Consider the following 20,162-nt stretch of genomic DNA (forward strand, 5'->3'; position numbering starts at 1 on the left):
ATATCACTAAATTATTTTTATTTCATAAATCTGAGCAGTAACTTACAATTAGTTTGCCTCTTATAACTATTGCAAATATGATTACAAATAATTAACTTTCGGCTAGATTACGAGTTTTGCGTTATGAGCGGCTTGGTGCTAACTTGCAAGTTATTGTCACCACTCACCTCCCTATAGCGCTGCTATTACAGCAGTAGGCAATATGTCAGCGTTGAGTAAAATTGAGCTCCATACCGCACTCAAATACCAGTGCTGCTTTGAGCTGGTTTTACGTGCTCGTGCATGATTTCCCCATAGACATCAATGGGGAGAGCCGGTGGAAAAAAAAAAAAGTCTCACACCTGCAATAAAAGGAGCGTAAAGCTCTGTAACGCAGCCCCATTGATTCCTATGGGGAAAGAAAAGTTATGTTTACACCTAACACCCTAACATAAACCCCGAGTCTAAACACCCCTAATCTGCCGACACTGCCGCCACCTACATTACAGTTATTAACCCTTAATCTGCCACCCTCGATGTCGCCGCCACCTACATTACAGTTATTAACCCTAAATCTGCCACCCCTGACATCACCGCCACCTACCTATATTTATTAACCCCTAATCTGCCGCCCCCAACATCGCCGCCACTATACTAAAGTTATTAACCCCTAAACCTAAACCCCACTAACTTTAATATAATTAAAATAAATCTAAATAAAAATTACTATAATTAACTAAATAATTCCTATTTAAAACTAAATACCTATAAAATAAACCCTAAGCTAGCTACAATATAACTAATAGTTACATTGTAGCTAGCTTAGGTTTTTTTTTTTATTTCACATTTAAGTTTGTATTTATTTTAACTAGGTAGACTAGTTACTAAATAATTATTAACTATTTACTAACTACCTAGCTAAAATAAATACAAATTTATCTGTAAAATAAAACCTAACCTGAGTTACATTAACACCTAACCTTACACTACAATTAAATAAATTACATTAAATACAATTAACTAAAATAATTAAAAAAAAAAAAATACAAATTACACAAAATAAATGATCAAATATTTAAACTTATTACACCTAATCTAATAGCCCTACCAAAATAAAAAAAAGCCCCATCAAATCCTGAATGCTGCTCCAGCGATTCCCCTGGCCGTCGGAAGCCTCTGCAGACGTCAGAAATGACTAATCAGGCTTCCTCCAATCACAGCTTCCCCCCCCCCCCCCCGGGGGGAATCTTGGCCTGATGCAACACTGTGATTAGAGGAAGCCGGATTCGTCCGTGACGGGCGGAGGAAGTGCTGGAGCAGCTAACAGGATTAAAAGGTAAGTTTTTGAAGAAAACGGTGAAATGTCAATTTTGATGAATTAAAGTGCCCTTGTTTTGAATTGGTTTATTGCATTAATTCCCTTTCTACTTTATTCTAAATAAACAGACAATATAATTTTCTTGCAAAAGCTTTTAAAGGGACATGAAACACACAAAAAAATATTTAATGATTTAGGTAATAGAAGTAAATTGGAACATTGTTTAAAACTGTATTCTCTATCTAATTTGCTTCATTCTTTAGGTATCCTTTGTTGAAGAAATAGCAAATGCACATGTGTGAGACAAACGAGGCATCTACGCGCAGCCACTAATCAGCAGCTACCGAGCCTATTTAGATATGCTTATCAAAAAAGGATATCAAGAGAATAAAGCAAATTAGATAATATAAGTAAATTAGAAAGTTGTTTAAAATTGCACACTCTTTCTGAATCATGGGCGGTTGAGGAGTTAATATCAAAAGGACAATGGACAATGGATTTACAATAAATGTTTAATGTCACTGCCTCACACAAAATGTTGGAATGTTTAAATCACAAGATTCTAACCACACGCATGTTTCATCCTTTTTTGGGTCATTTATAAAACTCCATTAAGTCATTAGTTTATTCTTACAAAACATGCAAGAAAACCACACTGGCCAAAGATGGTTATAAAAGGATAATAAAACACATTGGCAAATCTACTTCCACCACAAAAATCTCAAATAATACATTTCTATTGCAGGAATATTGTATGAAACATATATATAGGAAGACTGTATACCTGCGTGCCACCATGTTGTTTGCAAAAAACAGTGAACTTTGTTGAATTACATTTATTTCTGGATTCAAGCAAGATTTCCAGGATGCTTACAAATGGCCTTTTACACATCAAGTCTGTAAATATATTTTGTTTGTTGGAATATTATTTATGATTAGTAAAGTCTCATGGGGTCATTTTGTTGTTAAATATGTTTATTTTACTCTGTACACTGCAATGAATTTTACCAAAGGACTCATAAAAAACTCGTAAAAAATATATATTAGAAAAATTAAAAACAAGCAAGGTAATTCATAATTACCAAGCTTAATATTAAGGACTTATCACCCTATCTCTACTTATAAATTTGAAATTATTTGCAAAATAAAATTATATCCAAAATGTAATCATATTTCAAGTAATAAAATTCTTAAAAAAATAGTACATTTACAAATAAGGAAATAAATGATACCTATAGCACCTATTCAAGAGTTAAATTATATATATATTTTCATATAGAATCTTCCTTTCATATAGACTTTAATTTATTAATTAAGGTTATTATATATTTACCATATTAAAATACTGGTATTATTCTGTGTATGTATTAAAATTATACATCTACCTTGAGATTATTGTGCATATGCTTGTTTTAGTTTGTGCAACTATAATGACTGTAATATGATTACAAAAGCCAATAATAATGACCAAACTGTATAATGTATTTACGTGACGTTTTTCTTCATATATGGTACAACAGGGCTCAAGGAAAATACTGTAAGCTTTGGTAAATGTAGTAAATGGTGACTTGATATGTAATGATTTAAATAAGATATTGTATCTATTAAGATATTAAAATATGTAAACTTAAAATTTGTTTTTTGTTTTCTGTAACAATGCACCATGAATATCTATGGAAAATAAAGAGTTACGACTGCTGAATAGCCTTTACCTACTTTTGTTACCACCAAGTGAATACAAACTTATACAAAAATTTACACAAAAAGTCATATGACTTGAACCTAAAACCTTTATCGGCCACATGAGAATGAAATGACACATTGTAACCTTTCTCTTCAATGTCAAGCTTAATACAGTCAAGGAGATCAGAAATTCCTGGTGAGGCTTTCCATGGGCCAAATTTGACCAAAGACTCCTTATCCATATCCAGTGAGTTTAGGGCGTCATTGCACTTGGATGCATCTTCCTCTGTCCTCACAACGCACACAATGACGTTGGAGTAGCGGGAGGCTATCACCTCTGCTCTGGCAATGCGTATCATCACTTCAATATTCTCACTATAGTTGGGCACTCGGGCCAGGAACTGCTTCCTTCCAACTTGTTCCCCAAAGATCTGTGGAGTTTCTTCCAATTTCTTCACCAGTGGTTCAATCTCATAGAAGACAGCCTCTTTGTATACCTCTTGGATACATTGAGTAGGAACTTGGCTGCTCCGCAGGTATTCCAGGATGTATTTGAAGTTCTTTCCTTCTCTGTCGATAAAGAATCGTCCTTCAGAGTCTGTGCGAAGTTTTGGCTGCCCATTGAACATGTCATACAGTTTGGACCCAGGACACTTCCTCAAAGTGCTTAGTGTTGTAGCATATATCTCTCCACCAATGTTTAGCTGGACAATCGGTGACAACTGTTAAGGCAATAAAAAATAAATAAAATATAAAGTATAAATTTGTTACATTTCTATTAAAAATATCTATAAAAAATCAAACAGATTACTACAACTTATTTGTATCAAAACAAATCAATAATACACACACTATATATATATATATATTATATTTTTTTTATTTATTTATATATTACACACATACCGAGAGAAGCACACTCACAGGAATGAACAACCGGCTCAATACCATTGTTAGCCTGTTCTATGGTGATTTACCACCTGGGAACTTTCCTGTAGTATATCAGTCTCATCCCGCGCCGAAATACCAGACAATTCCTCTCTGAACAAGGAACACAGCAACCCAGACAATAGAGATTATATATATATATATATATATATATATATATATATATATATATATATATATATATACATATATATATATACACACACACACACACACATACATACACACACACACACACACATATATATATATATATATATATACATACACACATACATATATATATATACACACACACATACATAAACACACACAAAGTAAATATATAGACCCTAGTTTTCAGGTGCATAAATCTTAACACCTTTGTCCTGCAATGAGTCCTGAAATCCAGTTTCTCTAGTCTTCTCTTCATCTTACACCCTAACCCCTATAGCCACCTTTCTGTTCCAGATAAGACTGCAACTAGTGATTGGAGCATATTCATGTATGTCTGCTTCTTATTTGCTCACTAGCTGTAAGCTTGTCTGGAATGGTACAGGAGCAGAGATTTGACTTTACAAGAGTTAAACATATAATAAAATAAAGAAATGTGTTTACAGTGTACCTACATTTTAGCCACCAATCAGCAAGCGCTACCCAGGTGCTGAACCAAAGATGTTCCGGCACATAAGCTTTCATTCCTGCTTTTCAAATAATGATACCAAGGGAAAGAAGAAAAATTGATAAATTAAATTAGAAAGTTGTTAAAATTGCTGCTCTCTCTGAATCATAAAAGAACACAAAAAAAATGGGTTCAGTATCCCTTTAAGTAATAATTATAGAAAAAATATGTAAACGAGAAGGTTTAGATGTAATCACACTTCCATTGGGTTTGTGGCACAGAGCTACTAAACTGTTAATCTTAAATTGTTCCTAATTCATGGTTCAGATCGAGCACGCAATTTAAATAGAATTGTCAATTTACTTCTATTATCAAATGTTCTCTTGGTATCCATTGTTAAAAAATATACCTTGGTAGGCTCAGGATCAGCAATGCACTACTGTTGGTTACGCACATATGATATAATCTTATCTTAAGATCACTAGGTATGTTCAGCTAGCTCACAGTAGTGCATTGCTGCTCTGAAGTGGCTTTTACTCTGCAGGGGTTAAACATTTATATTCAAGAAATAGTGGAATAATACATTGTTCTAACACATTAGCGCACTTTGGTGTCTGTTTAATCAGAAGCAGCGCTCCTCCCAAGGAAGCGCCAGCAAAAAGCATTAAAGTGGGTTACAGCATTTCCCAGAATATCCAAAAATCCCAACTAATTCACACACTAGGTGGGACTCCAGCTTTGTAGACCCAGTTTACGTAGTTAGGAAACGCAATCAGCTAATAATGGAAACTATTTTCCTACAAACTGCTGCTTTAAATGTATTTCCATTGTATATTTGCTTTAATGTGCGTTTCTTCTCACGCATGAGCGACCGGTATCCACCTCTGTTACAATGCACTGAACCCAAGCAGAACAGGGGGACCCGGCTACATAACATTACAGCATCCTGCTAACGTTCATTTTCCCAGAAATCCCCACATCGTGTAATTTAGCAGCAAATATTTCTCTTTAGTTACACAAAGAAAACTCAGTTACTTACTGATATGAATGAAAAACAAGCGCAAATGTTTTCTCATGTGCAGTCAAGTGAAAACAGTTATCTTGGCGCCTCATTTAAAATTGTAAATAAATTACACACAGTGAAAATACTTTTCCGTCACATATGTTAAGAACCTGTCATTTTACTATAATTACACTGTTTTCTTTTACATGGGAACATTACATACAATATTCATGTTGCTTACTATTAAACAGTAGGCGAGTTGAACTGTCGTATCCAAGTTAATACAATCAACTTTAACTCTGTGGCTGCCAAATACAACAGACACATTAGTATAGAACTTGCTACTGCCTCCTCTGGCAGCCAAAGGGTTAAAGCATATAGTAAAGAGTTCTTCCATCCAGAATGTCACCTCAACCACAACACTGGGTGTGCCATTTCGTGGTGTGACATTATTGCCAGAGGGAAACAAGTGTTGGAATGAGTTCATCCCTTGTCATCCCTTGTCCAAATGCCTAAAATGACCTGTCAGTGTCGTTGGTCCATACTGTATGAGCAAAAGCACCAGATCCATTTGCTTAACCCACAAGAAAAGGAAGAGATGCACACAACAACAAATGCTGTTAAAGGGAAAGTTAATACTTTGAGAATGTGATATAAAATGATTAAACAAAAGCAACTTTGCAGTAAACTTTCATTATTTAGCCCCCACCTCTTTTAATGTAAATTAAAGAGACATGAAACACAATTTGTTTTCTTTCATGATTGAGACAGAGCATACAATTTTAAAAGGTTTTTAATTTACTTCTGTTATCAAATTTGCTTTGTTCTCATGGCATTCTTTGCTGGAGAACATACCTTGGTATGTATTAAGCATGTCTGAAGCGTCCCACTACTGCCCCTAAAAAAAAAAAAAAAAAGTATAATCTTGCTAAAAGCATTCTTGTAAAACTACTACCATATATTGTGCTCCAAACACATGCAAGCTCCTTAACCTATCTACCTGCTTTTCAACAAACTGATTTTTTTTAAATTACACTCCATTTAAATTGAAGAACATTTTTGTATTTCATGTCCCTTTACCATTGAAAAATTGTAGCTTTTGCAAAACTCAGAATGGGAAATGCACACGGTAGACTTCTCAAGGCTAACTGTGCTACATATCCACCCTTTATTGGCCTCAGAAGGGGTCAGTAGCATTTCTACTCAACAGAGGGTCCTGCTGCAAAATTATTTTGCTCCCTAAGGTTACTCAGTAGTAAGCAATAATAATAATAATAATAATATACATGCTGCTCAGTATTATGATTTTGAGGACCGATAGAGACTTGCACTTGCAACCAGCACAAATAAAGGCTCCCCTGCATTAGGATTGTACACATTCTGCAAATGCCTAGGTATAGACTGGTGGCTATGCCTCCCCCCCTGCTGCACCAATGGTAGTTCGGCCCCTGGAAGGGGTTATCTGTCTATTCCCAGAACAAGCCTGGACTTGCTCCTCAAAATATGGCAAGAGGTGGGAGTATGGCTACTGAAAAATAAATAAGGTGATCATTTGCTTGAAAATGTTTACATTTGGTGTATATGTTATTCGGTAGCAAGCAAACAGAAATGTTTTGTAATTACTAGGTATATACTGTCCCTTTAAAGGGTCACTAAAGTCAAAAATTAAAGTTTCATGATTCAGATAAAGCATGCAATTTAAAAAAAACAAAAAACTTTCCAATATACTAAATTAAAAAAACTTGTACATTATTTTTATATGTACATTTTCAGCTCCTACTGTGCATGTGCAAAAGTGCACAGTATAAACGTATATGCATGATGTGATTGGCTGATGGCTGTCACATGACTCAGTGGGAGGGAAAATTGGATTAACTATGAAATTTGCAAGAAAATATTCTACTGCTCATTTCAAATTCAAAGCAAGTTCTATTACGTTGTCTTTTTAATGTGTATTTGTCAATTAAACTGTATTTAGTGGTGCTTTAAGTATGCTGAAATTTAGCTGAATGTAGTACGTTACACAGTGCAAGAGCTCATTTATCCCTATCCCTACCTGGGCACAGCAGGTGAGATAAGAAGTATATCCAACAGGCTTTTCACTGTATGCCTGAAGTGCTCTGTAACAATAAAACCTGAAAATTGTGCTAGCAAAAAAAAAAAGTCTCTGATGTCTCACGTCACATTTGATGTCAATAAACAAAACCAACTCTAAAGGGTGAGAGAAATAAGTTTAGTTCTGTCATTTGGGATTAAATACATTTCAACAGTTGTTTGTTTTTCTGCAACTTTATTCAATGAGAAACACATACCCCTGGGCAGTCCTGCAAACAACTACCAGAAACAGGCTTTCTTGTGGCTTTTGCAGCGCCAAGTACTGCTGAATTAGATAAATGAAAATGATCTTTAATATGGTTTTCTGATGCATCAAAATGGACTCAAATTAGAAAAAAAAATACATACTGTAGCATTCTGTTAACACTAACAGTGAATGCACACAAAACAAATGCAACAATATTTCCGAGGGTACTTTTGAAGTAGAAATTTCAAAAACAACTGTTTGGTTTCACACAATTTTTACCAAAGCACAATAAAATAAAAACACAATAATATGTTATTTTTCTATAGCAATTACAACAACCAGTTCTGACTTCACAAGTTATATGACATGACATCATAGGTTATGACATGACATCATAAGTTGTAAACATCTCAAATCATTGCATACACTGCAACACACAATAATAGATCTTAAAAACAGTACAATAAATATTATCTGAATATTGCATTGAACTAAACAAAATTATGATATACAGGGAGTGCAGAATTATTAGGCAAGTTGTATTTTTGAGGATTAATTTTATTATTGAACAACAACCATGTTCTCAATGAACCCAAAAAACTCATTAATATCAAAGCTGAATAGTTTTGGAAGTAGTTTTTAGTTTGTTTTTAGTTATAGCTATTTTAGGGGGATATCTGTGTGTGCAGGTGACTATTACTGTGCATAATTATTAGGCAACTTAACAAAAAACAAATATATACCCATTTCAATTATTTATTTTTACCAGTGAAACCAATATAACATCTCAACATTCACAAATATACATTTCTGACATTCAAAAACAAAACAAAAACAAATCAGTGACCAATATAGCCACCTTTCTTTGCAAGGACACTCAAAAGCCTGCCATCCATGGATTCTGTCAGTGTTTTGATCTGTTCACCATCAACATTGCGTGCAGCAGCAACCAGAGCCTCCCAGACACTGTTCAGAGAGGTGTACTGTTTTCTCTCCTTGTAACTCTCACATTTGATGTTGGACCACAGGTTCTCAATGGGGTTCAGATCAGGTGAACAAGGAGGCTATGTCATTAGATTTTCTTCTTTTATTCCCTTTCTTGCCAGCCACGCTGTGGAGTACTTGGACGCGTGTGATGGAGCATTGTCCTGCATGAAAATCATGTTTTTTCCAGAAACTGGCAGTAGGACTGGGAGTTGAGCTTGACTCCATCCTCAACCCGAAAAGGCCCCACAAGCTCATCTTTGATGATACCAGCCCAAACCAGTACTCCACCTCCACCTTGCTGGCGTCTGAGTCGGACTGGAGCTCTCTGCCCTTTACCAATCCAGCCACGGGCCCATACATCTGGCCCATCAAGACTCACTCTCATTTCATCAGTCCATAAAACCTTAGAAAAATCAGTCTTGAGATATTTCTTGGCCCAGTCTTGACGTTTCAGCTTGTGTGTCTTGTTCAGTGGTGGTCGTCTTTCAGCCTTTCTTACCTTGGCCATGTCTCTGAGTATTGCACACCTTGTGCTTTTGGGCACTCCAGTGATGTTGCAGCTCTGAAATATGGCCAAACTGGTGGCAAGTGGCATCTTGGCAGCTGCACGCTTGACTTTTCTCAGTTCATGGGCAGTTATTTTGCGCCTTGGTTTTTCCACACGCTTCTTGCGACCCTGTTGACTATTTTGAATGAAACGCTTGATTGTTCGATGATCACGTTTCAGAAGCTTTGCAATTTTAAGAGTGCTGCATCCCTCTGCAAGATATCTCACTATTTTTGACTTTTCTGAGCCTGTCAAGTCCTTCATTTGACCCATTTTGCCAAAGGAAAGGAAGTTGCCTAATAATTATGCACACCTGATATAGGGTGTTGATGTCATTAGACCACACCCCTTCTCATTACAGAGATGCACATCACCTAATATGCTTAATTGGTAGTAGGCTTTCGAGCCTATACAGCTTGGAGTAAGACAACATGCATAAAGAGGATGATGTGGTCAAAATACTCATTTGCCTAATAATTCTGCACTCCCTGTATACAGTATTCCTGACACATCATTAACAGAGAAAACTTTTAATATTTTCTTTCTTTCTTTTCACAAGTATGTAAAAGATTACTTAATAGATTTCACATTAACAAGTAACAGAAGTATATATTGATTTTTAAAGTGAAGTGGGTATTCCCTTCTTTGTTCCTAATCAATAGGAGTTTAATTCATCAATTTGTATCAATCTTATTGTAAACAAAGTTATCGGCTTTATAAATTGATTGCTGACGTTTTACAAGTTCGACCCGTTTTTTGTTGTTTTGTTTTTAGAGGCTCAATTACGTTTTTACCTTATCCACAGGCTTTAGGACTAGTATTAATCATATTTTGCATCTAGAGGAATAGTATACTCATTTTAGGGAAGAAAAAAAAATGTATCAGCCAGACACTGAAAAAATGAAATAGACCCTATACCCTTAACGACCAGTGCCATACCCTGTACGACGCTGGTCGTTCAGCTCTTAAGGACCAGCGACGTACCCTGTACGTCGCTGCAGTCCTGGGCTTCTCTCTGCTGCGATCTGGCTCAAAATTGCAAGACTGCGCTATTTCTGCATGCCCCACGAGTGGGACACTGCAGAAATAGAGTTGCACAGTTACCGAAGCTGGCCCTCACTGCATCGGTGAGACCAATCATTGGTGGGTGGGTCGGTGCGTAAGGAGGGAGGCAGGTGTCAGCGTTTTTCCCCTGAAATGTTTGCCATGTGCTGCTGGCAGCCATTTAACTCACCTCTCTTGCTGACCCTGTGAGACAGGATGCAGTCTCAGAATTGTGATGTCATCACTTATTATTTAAAGGGCCTCTGTTCAGTATGCTTTGCCCTTGCATTGTCTCAGACCTGTTTGTGAGAGCTCCTGTGTATTACCTGGCTTTCTGACGTCTTTCCTGATCCCTGGCTTGTTCCTGACTCTGCTTTTCTCCTTGTTCCTGATTCCAGCTCGTCTGACTATTCGCTTTGGCTCCTGACTTGGCTCGCCTGACTACCAGCTCTGGTTTTGATTCCTGGCTTGTTATTTGACTTGTGGACTTTTTATTATTTTTTGCTATTAATAAAAGGTGTGATTATTTTTGCACTTCTTGTCTCAGTCTGATTCCTGGCACCCTGACATTACGCGAGGGCCATGAATCCTGATGGTGCTAATAATCCACCTTTACCTGCTATAATTTCTAGGATGGATCAACAGGATCACCGCTTGAATCAATTTGCACTAGCCCTGCAAACCCTGCTGATTCGCACTGCACATTTGGACCAAAGTGTCCCGCAAGTTATGGCTGCTCCCGTTTCCGCTGCTGCACCTAGTCCTACCAGGAGCATGTCCGGTTCCTGCAACTCTACCTCAGCGATATGGAGGCGATCCTAATCAGTGCAGAGAGTTTTTGAACCAGGTGGGCATTTACTTTGAAATGTTACCTCAGGCGTTTCCCTCTGACAGAGCTAAGGTGGGATTTCTCATCTCGTTACTCTCTGGCACAGCTCTTGCCTGGGCAAATCCCTTGTGGGAGACTAATAAATCTGTGATTTCAAATTACCCTGAATTTGTGGCCTCCTTTCGAAGCGTATTTGATGTTCCGGCTCGCTCCTCCTCTGCTGCTAAACAACTCATGTCCATTCAGCAAGGTACAAGATCTGTTGCTCAGTATGCCATTGAGTTCGGTATGATTGCCGCAGAGGTAGGTTGGAACAATGAAGCCCTTGTTGCCGCCTTCTTTCATGGGCTCTCTGATGCGATTAAAGACGAACTTGCTGCCAGAAATTTACCAGAAGATCTCGAGTCATTGGTGTCTTTTTTGATCCCAATTGACATCAGACTAAGTGAGAGGTCCTCTTTCAAGGAGCACTTGCGGAAGCCTCCTGTTCCGTTGTCTCCTACGTGTTCGTTCCCACCCATGCCTCCCTTTCCTCCCATGCCTCCTGGTCCCGAGTCACCAGGTACTGCTGAGCCGATGCAGTTGGGATTCACGCGTCTCTCCACGGTGGAGAGGGCCTTTAGGAGGAGGGAGGGGCTCTGCCTCTATTGTGGGTTACAAAGATGATAATGTCCACAGCACTCCAAATGACAAATTTCTTTTATTTCAGGACACAATAAAACAGCAACGTTTCGGGATTAATTTCCCTTAATCATGCATGGGTTAATACTGTGATGTGTAAGCTTTTATACCTTGTGTATTGGCGCCAAATGGCAATTTTTCATCACTTAATGTCTCTCTGACACCCTCTAGTGGTGACCACATGTATAACTATACAACATTAAAGCAGATATATTAAAAACAAAGAAAGAGTTACAAAGTTGTTACACTATTGGTACTGAATAATGCTACATGTATAAAGCATATTATGTATGTACATATTGTATATTTTATTTGAAATTAACCGCTTGTTGAGGGTTTTCTAAATTTATCTCAATTTTATTTTTTACTTTATTACAGGTATACAGACATATCCAACTCTTTATTTAACCCCTTAGGGATCATGGTTTCCAATTTATGTATCCACCAAGATTCTCTTTGTTTGAGAACTTTCTCCCTGTCCTGTCCGTTTCTCTGAGTTTTTACATGATCTATGACTTGCCACCTCATCTGGCTAATATTATGCCCTTTTGTAATAAAGTGACTAGACACTGGTGCTTCAGTATTGCCACAACGTATATTAGAGCGATGTTGGCTCATTCTGTCTTTCACCTTGCGAGTGGTCTCGCCAATGTAGAACAAAGAACATGGGCATTTAATAAGATATACCACGTGAGTGGTATCACATGTATAGTAGCCATTGATTTCATATTTTGTGCCTTTATATGGGTGGTGAAAAAATTTTCCTTTTATTATAGAACTGCAACTCATACAGTTAAGACAGGGATATGAGCCATAGTTTTTCTTGGTAATACAGGACTGTACACTAATTTTACTAGGGCCCACGTCAGATTTTACCAAGTGGTCCCTCAAGTTTTTTACTCTCCTGTGAGCTATGAGTGGGGGTTTTTTAAATAAGGATACCTTCTCATTGCAGTCCCTCAGCACATGCCAATGCTTACATATACTTTTTGAAACTTCTTTGCTGAGTGGACTGTATTGAGAAATGAATACCATTCTATTGTCCTTATCTTTAGGGCTACTCATTACTTGTTTTCTTTGAAAAATTTCAATTTTCTTTTCTTCAATTAGTTTTTTTGGATAGCCTCTATTCAAAAATTTATTGGACATCTCCTTAATCCTCAGATTGCATTTCTGTTCATTGCTCACAATTCTCTTTACTCTGAGCAATTGGCTCTTTGGGAGTGATTCCACCAATGGCCTGGGATGAAAGCTGTCGAACCTTAATAGTGTGTTCTTGTCAGTATTTTTTGTGTATAAGTCAAATTCTAAAGTGTTACCTACTTTACTTATTCTAGTGTCTAGAAAAGTTATGCTTTCTTCACTATAAGTAATAGTGAGTTCCAGGCCTTCAACAGACGAATTAACCTCCCTTACAAATTCTTCCAGGGATCCAATGCTGCCCCACCATATGCCAAAGACATCATCTATGTATCTCCACCATATTGAACCAAACTGTTTAAATATATCATTTTCATAGATGAAACGTTCTTCAATTTCATTCATGAATAAATTGGCATATGATGGGGCAACACTGGACCCCATGGCTGTACCTCTCAGTTGCACATACCAATCATCTTGGAATAGGAAATAGTTCCAAAAGAGTATAAGTCTGAGTAAATCTTCAATAAATATGCCCTGTTTTCTTGTGCATATATTATTGTTCAAGAGATTTTTCATAACAATGGCGATACCTGTCTCATGCTTGATACATGTATACAGACTTTTTACATCCATAGTATATAATATATACCTATTGGACACAAATTCAAGCGATCTAGCCTTTTCTAGAAAATGGTTAGTATCCTTCACATAAGATGACATTTTGTGGACCTCTGGTTGCAAAATTTTGTCTAAAAATATAGAAATGTTAGAATATGCTGATTGTATACTAGAGACAATAGGTCTGCCTGGGGGCCTTTTATCATGTTTGTGAATTTTTGGGACTGTATAAAAAAATGGGAGTACGTGGATTTTGTACATATAGATATTCCTTCAATTTCTTATCAATTACACCATCTTTATGTGCCTTATCCAATATGTGAGTTATTTCTTTTTGTATGGAAAAAATTGGATTATTGTTTAATTTTTTATACGTACTTTTATCCTGTAATTGGTTTTTAATCTCCCCAATATAATAACTTTTATCCATAAGGACTGTGGCCCCTCCCTTATCGGCCCCTTTCAATATGAGATTGGTTTGTGCTTTTAAAGATTTTAAAGCTTTTTTATCATCATATGAAAAGTTGGTATTAACGATTTTTTTATGCTTGCTTGTTTCTTTCAATTTTGCAATATCGTTCTCTACCAACTTTACATATGTATTTACACTGTGTTCATTTATAATAGGGTTAAAAGTGCTGTTTTTCTTACTTAGCCCCAATTTTGATAATGACCAATCACAAGTTTGTTGTCTCTCTAGTGTATTGCAATTGTTACCTTTATTTGCAAACCAGTATTTCAACTTAATATTTCTAAAGAATTTGAACAAATCTTTTTCCAATTCAAAAAAATTCACATTAGTGTAAGGGCAAAAAGAAAGGCCCTTATCAAGCAATTTCTGCTCATATAAAGTTAGTTCATGTCCCGAAATATTAACAACAGTTGAAATGTCATTCTGCAAATTGCAGTTTACTTGCGGTTTTGGACTTTCTTCTTGTTGCCGGGTTTCCTTGTTGTCATGCCTCCCCTTCTGCTTCCACCGGTTGTGCTTTCGGCCCCCTCTCCGGTACTTTCTTCCCCGCTCTGCTCCAAAGGGGATGGTGATAGCTCCGACGAGCTGCCTTGTGACGATGATCCGGAAGTGCCTCTCTGCTGACGTGTACGTTGCGCATTGGCTATGCGTCTGCCTCTTCCTCTATTGGTTGGCCTGTTGCTATTGTTACCGGAACGCCATTTGTAAACGAATCCCCTCCGGTAGTCATCTTCATCTCTGAGGAACTTGATCCGCTTTGTTTCTTTGATCTCGATCTGTGTTGTCTTGATATTTCCTTCAATCTGTGTCTCCAAGGCTGTCATCTCCTCTGTTGTCATTATTTTCAGCAGCTTGTCACGGCTCTCTTTGATCTTCGTTTCTTGTACCTCCATCTCCTTTAGGAGCGACTCTACGGTGAGTACCATTAAGTCGTAAGAACATTTGTTCAGAATCGCCTCAAATGTGTTGCAATATTCTTTGTTGTCCCGTAATAAAGTAGGACAGGTACTCATCCGGAGTCCTCTGGGTATTCTCTTTACTCGGTAGTATTCGGCCAAGGTGGTAGCGTGGAGATCCCATCTCATGTGCTTGAATTTTAATTGTTCATATTCTTTACCCAAATTCTCGCTTGGCTGTATTTTCAAGAAATCTCTTGATCCTTTTACCAGAGTAGTGATGCGTGCTGCATCCATTTCTGTATAAGCAAATGTTCTAGTACCATCAGTACCCATATTAGTGTCCTTTTCCATGTCATACAGGTTGTGTAGAAGTGCACGTTCCTAGGCAGTATAATATTGCAGAAAACAAGTAGAGTGGAACAGCACTCTCTATAAAGTGGGTGCTCGTGTAGATTGTGGGTTACAGGATCACCTTTTGAAGTCTTGTCCTACACTGCCAGGAAATGCTCACACCTAAGGAACCGCTAAAGGAGAAACCTTTGGTCACGATTGTCCTTTCCTGGGTGGACTCCTCCATAGTCACCCTGGCTCTTGTCGACTCCGGTGCTGCGGGCTATTTCATTCACAGTGCTTTTGTATCAAAGCACTCCATTCCTGTTTTGCCTCGGTCCGTTCCGCTTGCTATTGAGGCCATTGATGGCAGGCCTCTTCAACCCGCACTCGTTACTCATGAAACTGCTCCGTTATCCATGGCTGTTGGGGCTCTCCATTTTGAAACCCTCCAGTTCCAGGTGATAAACTCTCCGCATTTTCCGGTTATTCTGGGTTATCCCTGGCTCCAAAAGCACAATCCCAGTCTCGATTGGCGGAGGTCCAAAATTTTGTTGTGGTCTCCGCAATGTATTTCCACTTGTCTTCGGAAACCAGTTGAAGTCTTATGCACGTCTTCGGTATCTCAATTGCCAGAGGAGTACAGAGAGTTCCTAGACGTTTTTGACAAGGTGCGTGCCGGTACGTTGCCTCCTCACCTGACTTACGATTGTGCCATAGACCTGCAACCTGGAGCCATTCCTCCTCGGGGCCTGGTTTACCCTCTTTCTGTTGCAGAAAATTGTGCTATGGAGGAGTATGTTGCCGATGCTCTGTCGCAGGGGATCATCCGCAAATCCTGCTCTCCTGCAGGAGCTGGCTTCTTCTTTGTGAAGAAAAAGGGTGGTGAGTTAAGACCATGCATCGATTATAGGGGTCTTAATCATCTAACCATTAAGAATGCTTACCCTATTCCACACATTACGGAACTCTTTAACCGCCTCAAGGGAGCTACGGTCTTTACTAAACTTGATTTGAGAGTAGCGTACAATCTCGTTAGGATCAAGGAGGGCCACGAATGGAAAACAGCATTTAACACCAGGAGCGGGCATTATGAGTATCTTGTAATGCTCTTAGGCCTATGTAATGCTCCTGCTGTTTTCCAAGAATTTATTAATGATGTCCTACGAGATATGTTAGACGACATCCTCATACACTCACCCACACTTGAGGCTCATTGTTCTGATGTTACACGGGTTCTTCAGAGGTTACGTGAGAACGGCCTGTTTTGTAAACTCGAGAAATGCGAGTTCCATCAGACTCAAGTAACCTTCCTAGGTTATGTTATCTCCATTGCAAGTTTCTCCATGGATCCTGATAAGTTATCTGCAGTTCTGCAGTGGCCTCACCCAGTTGGTCTTCAGTCTATTCAACGTTTTTTGGGGTTCGCCAATTACTATCGAAAGTTTATTAAAAACTTTTCTTCCTTGGTCAAACCTATCACAGACATGACCCGTAAAGAGAATGATCCACTCCATTGGTCACCTACTGCCATTAAGGCCTTTGCTGCCGCTCCAGTTCTGGCTCATCCTAACCCTGTCCTGCCTTTCGTTCTTGAGGTTGATGCATCTGAGACTGGAGTAGGTGCCCTCTTGTCTCAAAGTCCTACGCCTGATGGTTCCTTGCATCCATGTGGTTTCTTCCCTAAGAAATTGTCTCCAGCGGAGTGCAATTATGAAATTGGCGACAGGGAATTACTGCCCATAATTTTCGCACACAAGGAATGGAGGGTACTAGCGTGCAAGTGCTCATTCTTAATGACCACAAGAATTTAACTTATCTATCTGAAGCAAAACGTTTGTCGCCCCGACAGGCCAGATGGGCGATATTTTTGTCTCGGTTTAATTATGGGGTCTCCTACCTGCCTGGTAGTAAGAATGTTAGGGCTGATGCCCTCTCTCAACAATTTTCGCCTCTGTCCAAGAAGGAGTCTGTACCTACTCCAGTTATACCTCCTGACCATATTTTGGCTACCATACGTACTAATTTGACTTCTCCCTTGGGGGAGGAGATCCTGGCTGCACAAACCAATGCACCTCCTGAGAAACCTAGTGGCAAGTGTTTTGTTCCTGAGAGTCTTCAAACTAAACTTTTGCACACTTACCACTATCGTAAAGCCACAGGTCACCCAGGCAAGAACCAAATGATTTGGTCTGTCACTTGACAATTCTGGTGGCCAGCTCTTCATTCTGATGTTGCTGCGTATGTTGCCTCCTGCTCAGTTTGTGCACAGAATAAGACTCCTCGATGTCTTCCTGTGGGTCTTCTTCAACCTATTGCTAATGGTGAGCGTCCTTGGACTTCCTTGTCGAGCTCCCTGTTTCCAATGGCAATACTGTTATCCTTATGGTGGTTGACCGTTTTTCTAAAATGTCACATTGCATTCCCTTGAAGAAGTTGCCTACCGCTCAGGAGCATGCTTCAATTTTTGCCCGGGAGGTCTTCCGTTTACATGGGTTACCCAAGGAGATAGTGTCGGACCGGGGTAGCCAGTTTGTCTCCAGATTTTGGCGTTCCTTTTGTGCTCAAATGGGCATCCAGCTTTTCTTCTCCTTGGCATATCACCCTCAATCCAATGGGGCTGCAGAATGGTCTAATAAAGATGGAATAGTTCCTCCATTGCTATATCTCAGATTACCACAATAATTGGTCTGAACTGTTACCTTGGGCAGAGTTTGCTCGTAATAGTGCTAATAATGCTTCCTCCAAGTTATCCCCGTTCATGACGAATTATGGGTTTCAACCATCCTTGTTGCCCGATTCATTTATGTCTCAGGGTTTTCCGCCTTTGGAGGAGCATCTCCGGCAACTCGTTTCCAAATGGGTGCAGATTCAGGATTGCCTTCATCGTTCTATGCAGCGCCAAAAGTTCCAGGCTGGTCGTAGGCGTCTGCCCGCACCTTCCTACCAGGTTGGTGAGAGAGTTTGGCTGTCCTTCCGCAACTTGGACCTTTGTGTGCCTTCCAATAAACTGGCTCCCCGTTATGTTGGTCCTTTTCGAATACTCCGTACTCAGACGGGTCAATCCCGTGGCCTACGCTCTTGACCTTCCTCCTGCAATGCGCATCTCCAATGTTTTTCATGTCTCCCTCTTGAAACCATTGGTTTGTAAAACCTAATCAAGTATTAACCCCTAAACCGCCATAGCCCACAACGCAATAAACCTAACCCCTAACCTAACCCCCCTAAATAAACTAAAATTACCTAATTTACAAAATACTAAAGTTACCATTAAATATAAAAAAAATTACACTACCTCTAAAATACAAATAAACTAAATATAAATTAAAGGGGCAGTCTAATCAAAATTCAGGAGTAGACTGTCCCTTTAAGCAAGAATTACAGAAAAAAAAATTAAATTACAAAATGTTAAATAAATTGCACCTAATCCCTATGAAAATAAAAAAGCCCCCCCCCCCAAATAAAAACACACCTTAGTCTAATCAACTACCAGTAGCCCTTAAAAGGACGTTTTGCAGGGCATTGCCCCAAGATAATCAGCTCTTTTGCAAAAAAAAAACACACAGAACCCCCTACCAGTAAACCCCCCAAAAAAAATACTAACACTAAAAACGCTAAACTACCCATTGCCCTGAAAAGGGCATTTGTTGGGCATTGCCCTTAAAAGGGCATTCAGCTCTTTTGCTGCCCACCCTATCTAAATAAAATAAATCCCCCCAAAAAACCCTAAATCTAACCCCCAAGTGGTCCTCACCTGTCCTGAAGTTTAAAGGGCCACTGTAAGTAAATATTTTCTATGCCTGTTACTAACTAACTACCCCAAATACGCTTTTTATCAATAGCATTTCATTAACATATCTCTACCGTATATCAGAAATCTTGTCTGCAAATTTAATTGTTTTCCAAACCCACTCTGTGGGTATCCTTTGCTTTGTACCAATCAGTTTACAATACCTAGGTTTCAAAATGGCGCTTTAAACACAAAGTTATTGGTTTAAGTATTTTGAACACGCAGTGCTGAAAATAGTGGGCAGGATAACATGACATCATCGGCGAATAAAAGATATAACTTTTAGAACGTTATGAAACTTTGTTTTGGAGAAAATATAGGTCAGTAGGTTTTAATTAATGTTTATTAACTTTAATATGTTAGTTGTTTAGCTTAAAAATTATAACAGAAAGTAATCCTTTAACGGAGAAGGTCCTGTTCCAGGCGGTGAAGTCTTCTTCCAAGCGGCAACCTCTTCTTTCTTCTTCCAGGAACCACCCGGCGCGGAGCGGAGGGCGGAGTTGAAGACCATTATATTTAATGGTAACTTAAGTATTTTGAAAATTAGGTAATTTTAGTTTATTTACGGGGGGGGTTAGGTTAGGGGTTTGGTTTATTGCGTTGTGGGCTATGGCGGTTTAGGGGTTAATACTTGATTAGGTTTATTGCGTTGTGGGTTAATGGCGGATTAGGGGTTAATATTTTTAATAGGTAGTTTGCGATGTTGTGGTTGGCGGATTTAGGGGTTAATAATTTAGTTATTACTTGCGGTGTGGGTTTGATTGTGGATATAGGGGTTAATAGTTTAAATAGACATATTGCGTTGTGGGGGGGTTGTCGGTCTAGGGGTTAATACATTTAATATTAGTAATGAGAGGGGGTGATTGCGCATATAGGGGTTTTACATGTCGGGCTTATTTTTGGGAGGCGTGTTATACTTTTTATGGGAGATTTGTTATTTTCTTTAGTTTTCTTAGGCGCCAGCAGTTTCTAAAGTGCCGTAAGTCAC

The 20,162-nt window shown here is 38.6% G+C and overlaps 1 protein-coding gene across 1 annotated transcript in view; it reads right to left on the reverse strand.

Moving 5' to 3' along the window:
- Positions 1-1,908: 1,908 nt before the first annotated feature.
- Positions 1,909-20,162, reverse strand: part of KCTD14 (potassium channel tetramerization domain containing 14) — a 47,272-nt gene continuing 29,018 nt past the window's right edge. Inside the window, exon 2 of the mRNA XM_053708681.1 lies at positions 1,909-3,702. Within this exon, the coding sequence (XP_053564656.1) occupies positions 3,019-3,702 (684 nt within the window). The 3' untranslated portion in view covers positions 1,909-3,018. The remainder of the gene's footprint in view (positions 3,703-20,162) is intronic.

The sequence above is a fragment of the Bombina bombina genome, chromosome 3 (genome assembly GCF_027579735.1).
Source record: "Bombina bombina isolate aBomBom1 chromosome 3, aBomBom1.pri, whole genome shotgun sequence".
NCBI lineage: Eukaryota > Metazoa > Chordata > Amphibia > Anura > Bombinatoridae > Bombina > Bombina bombina.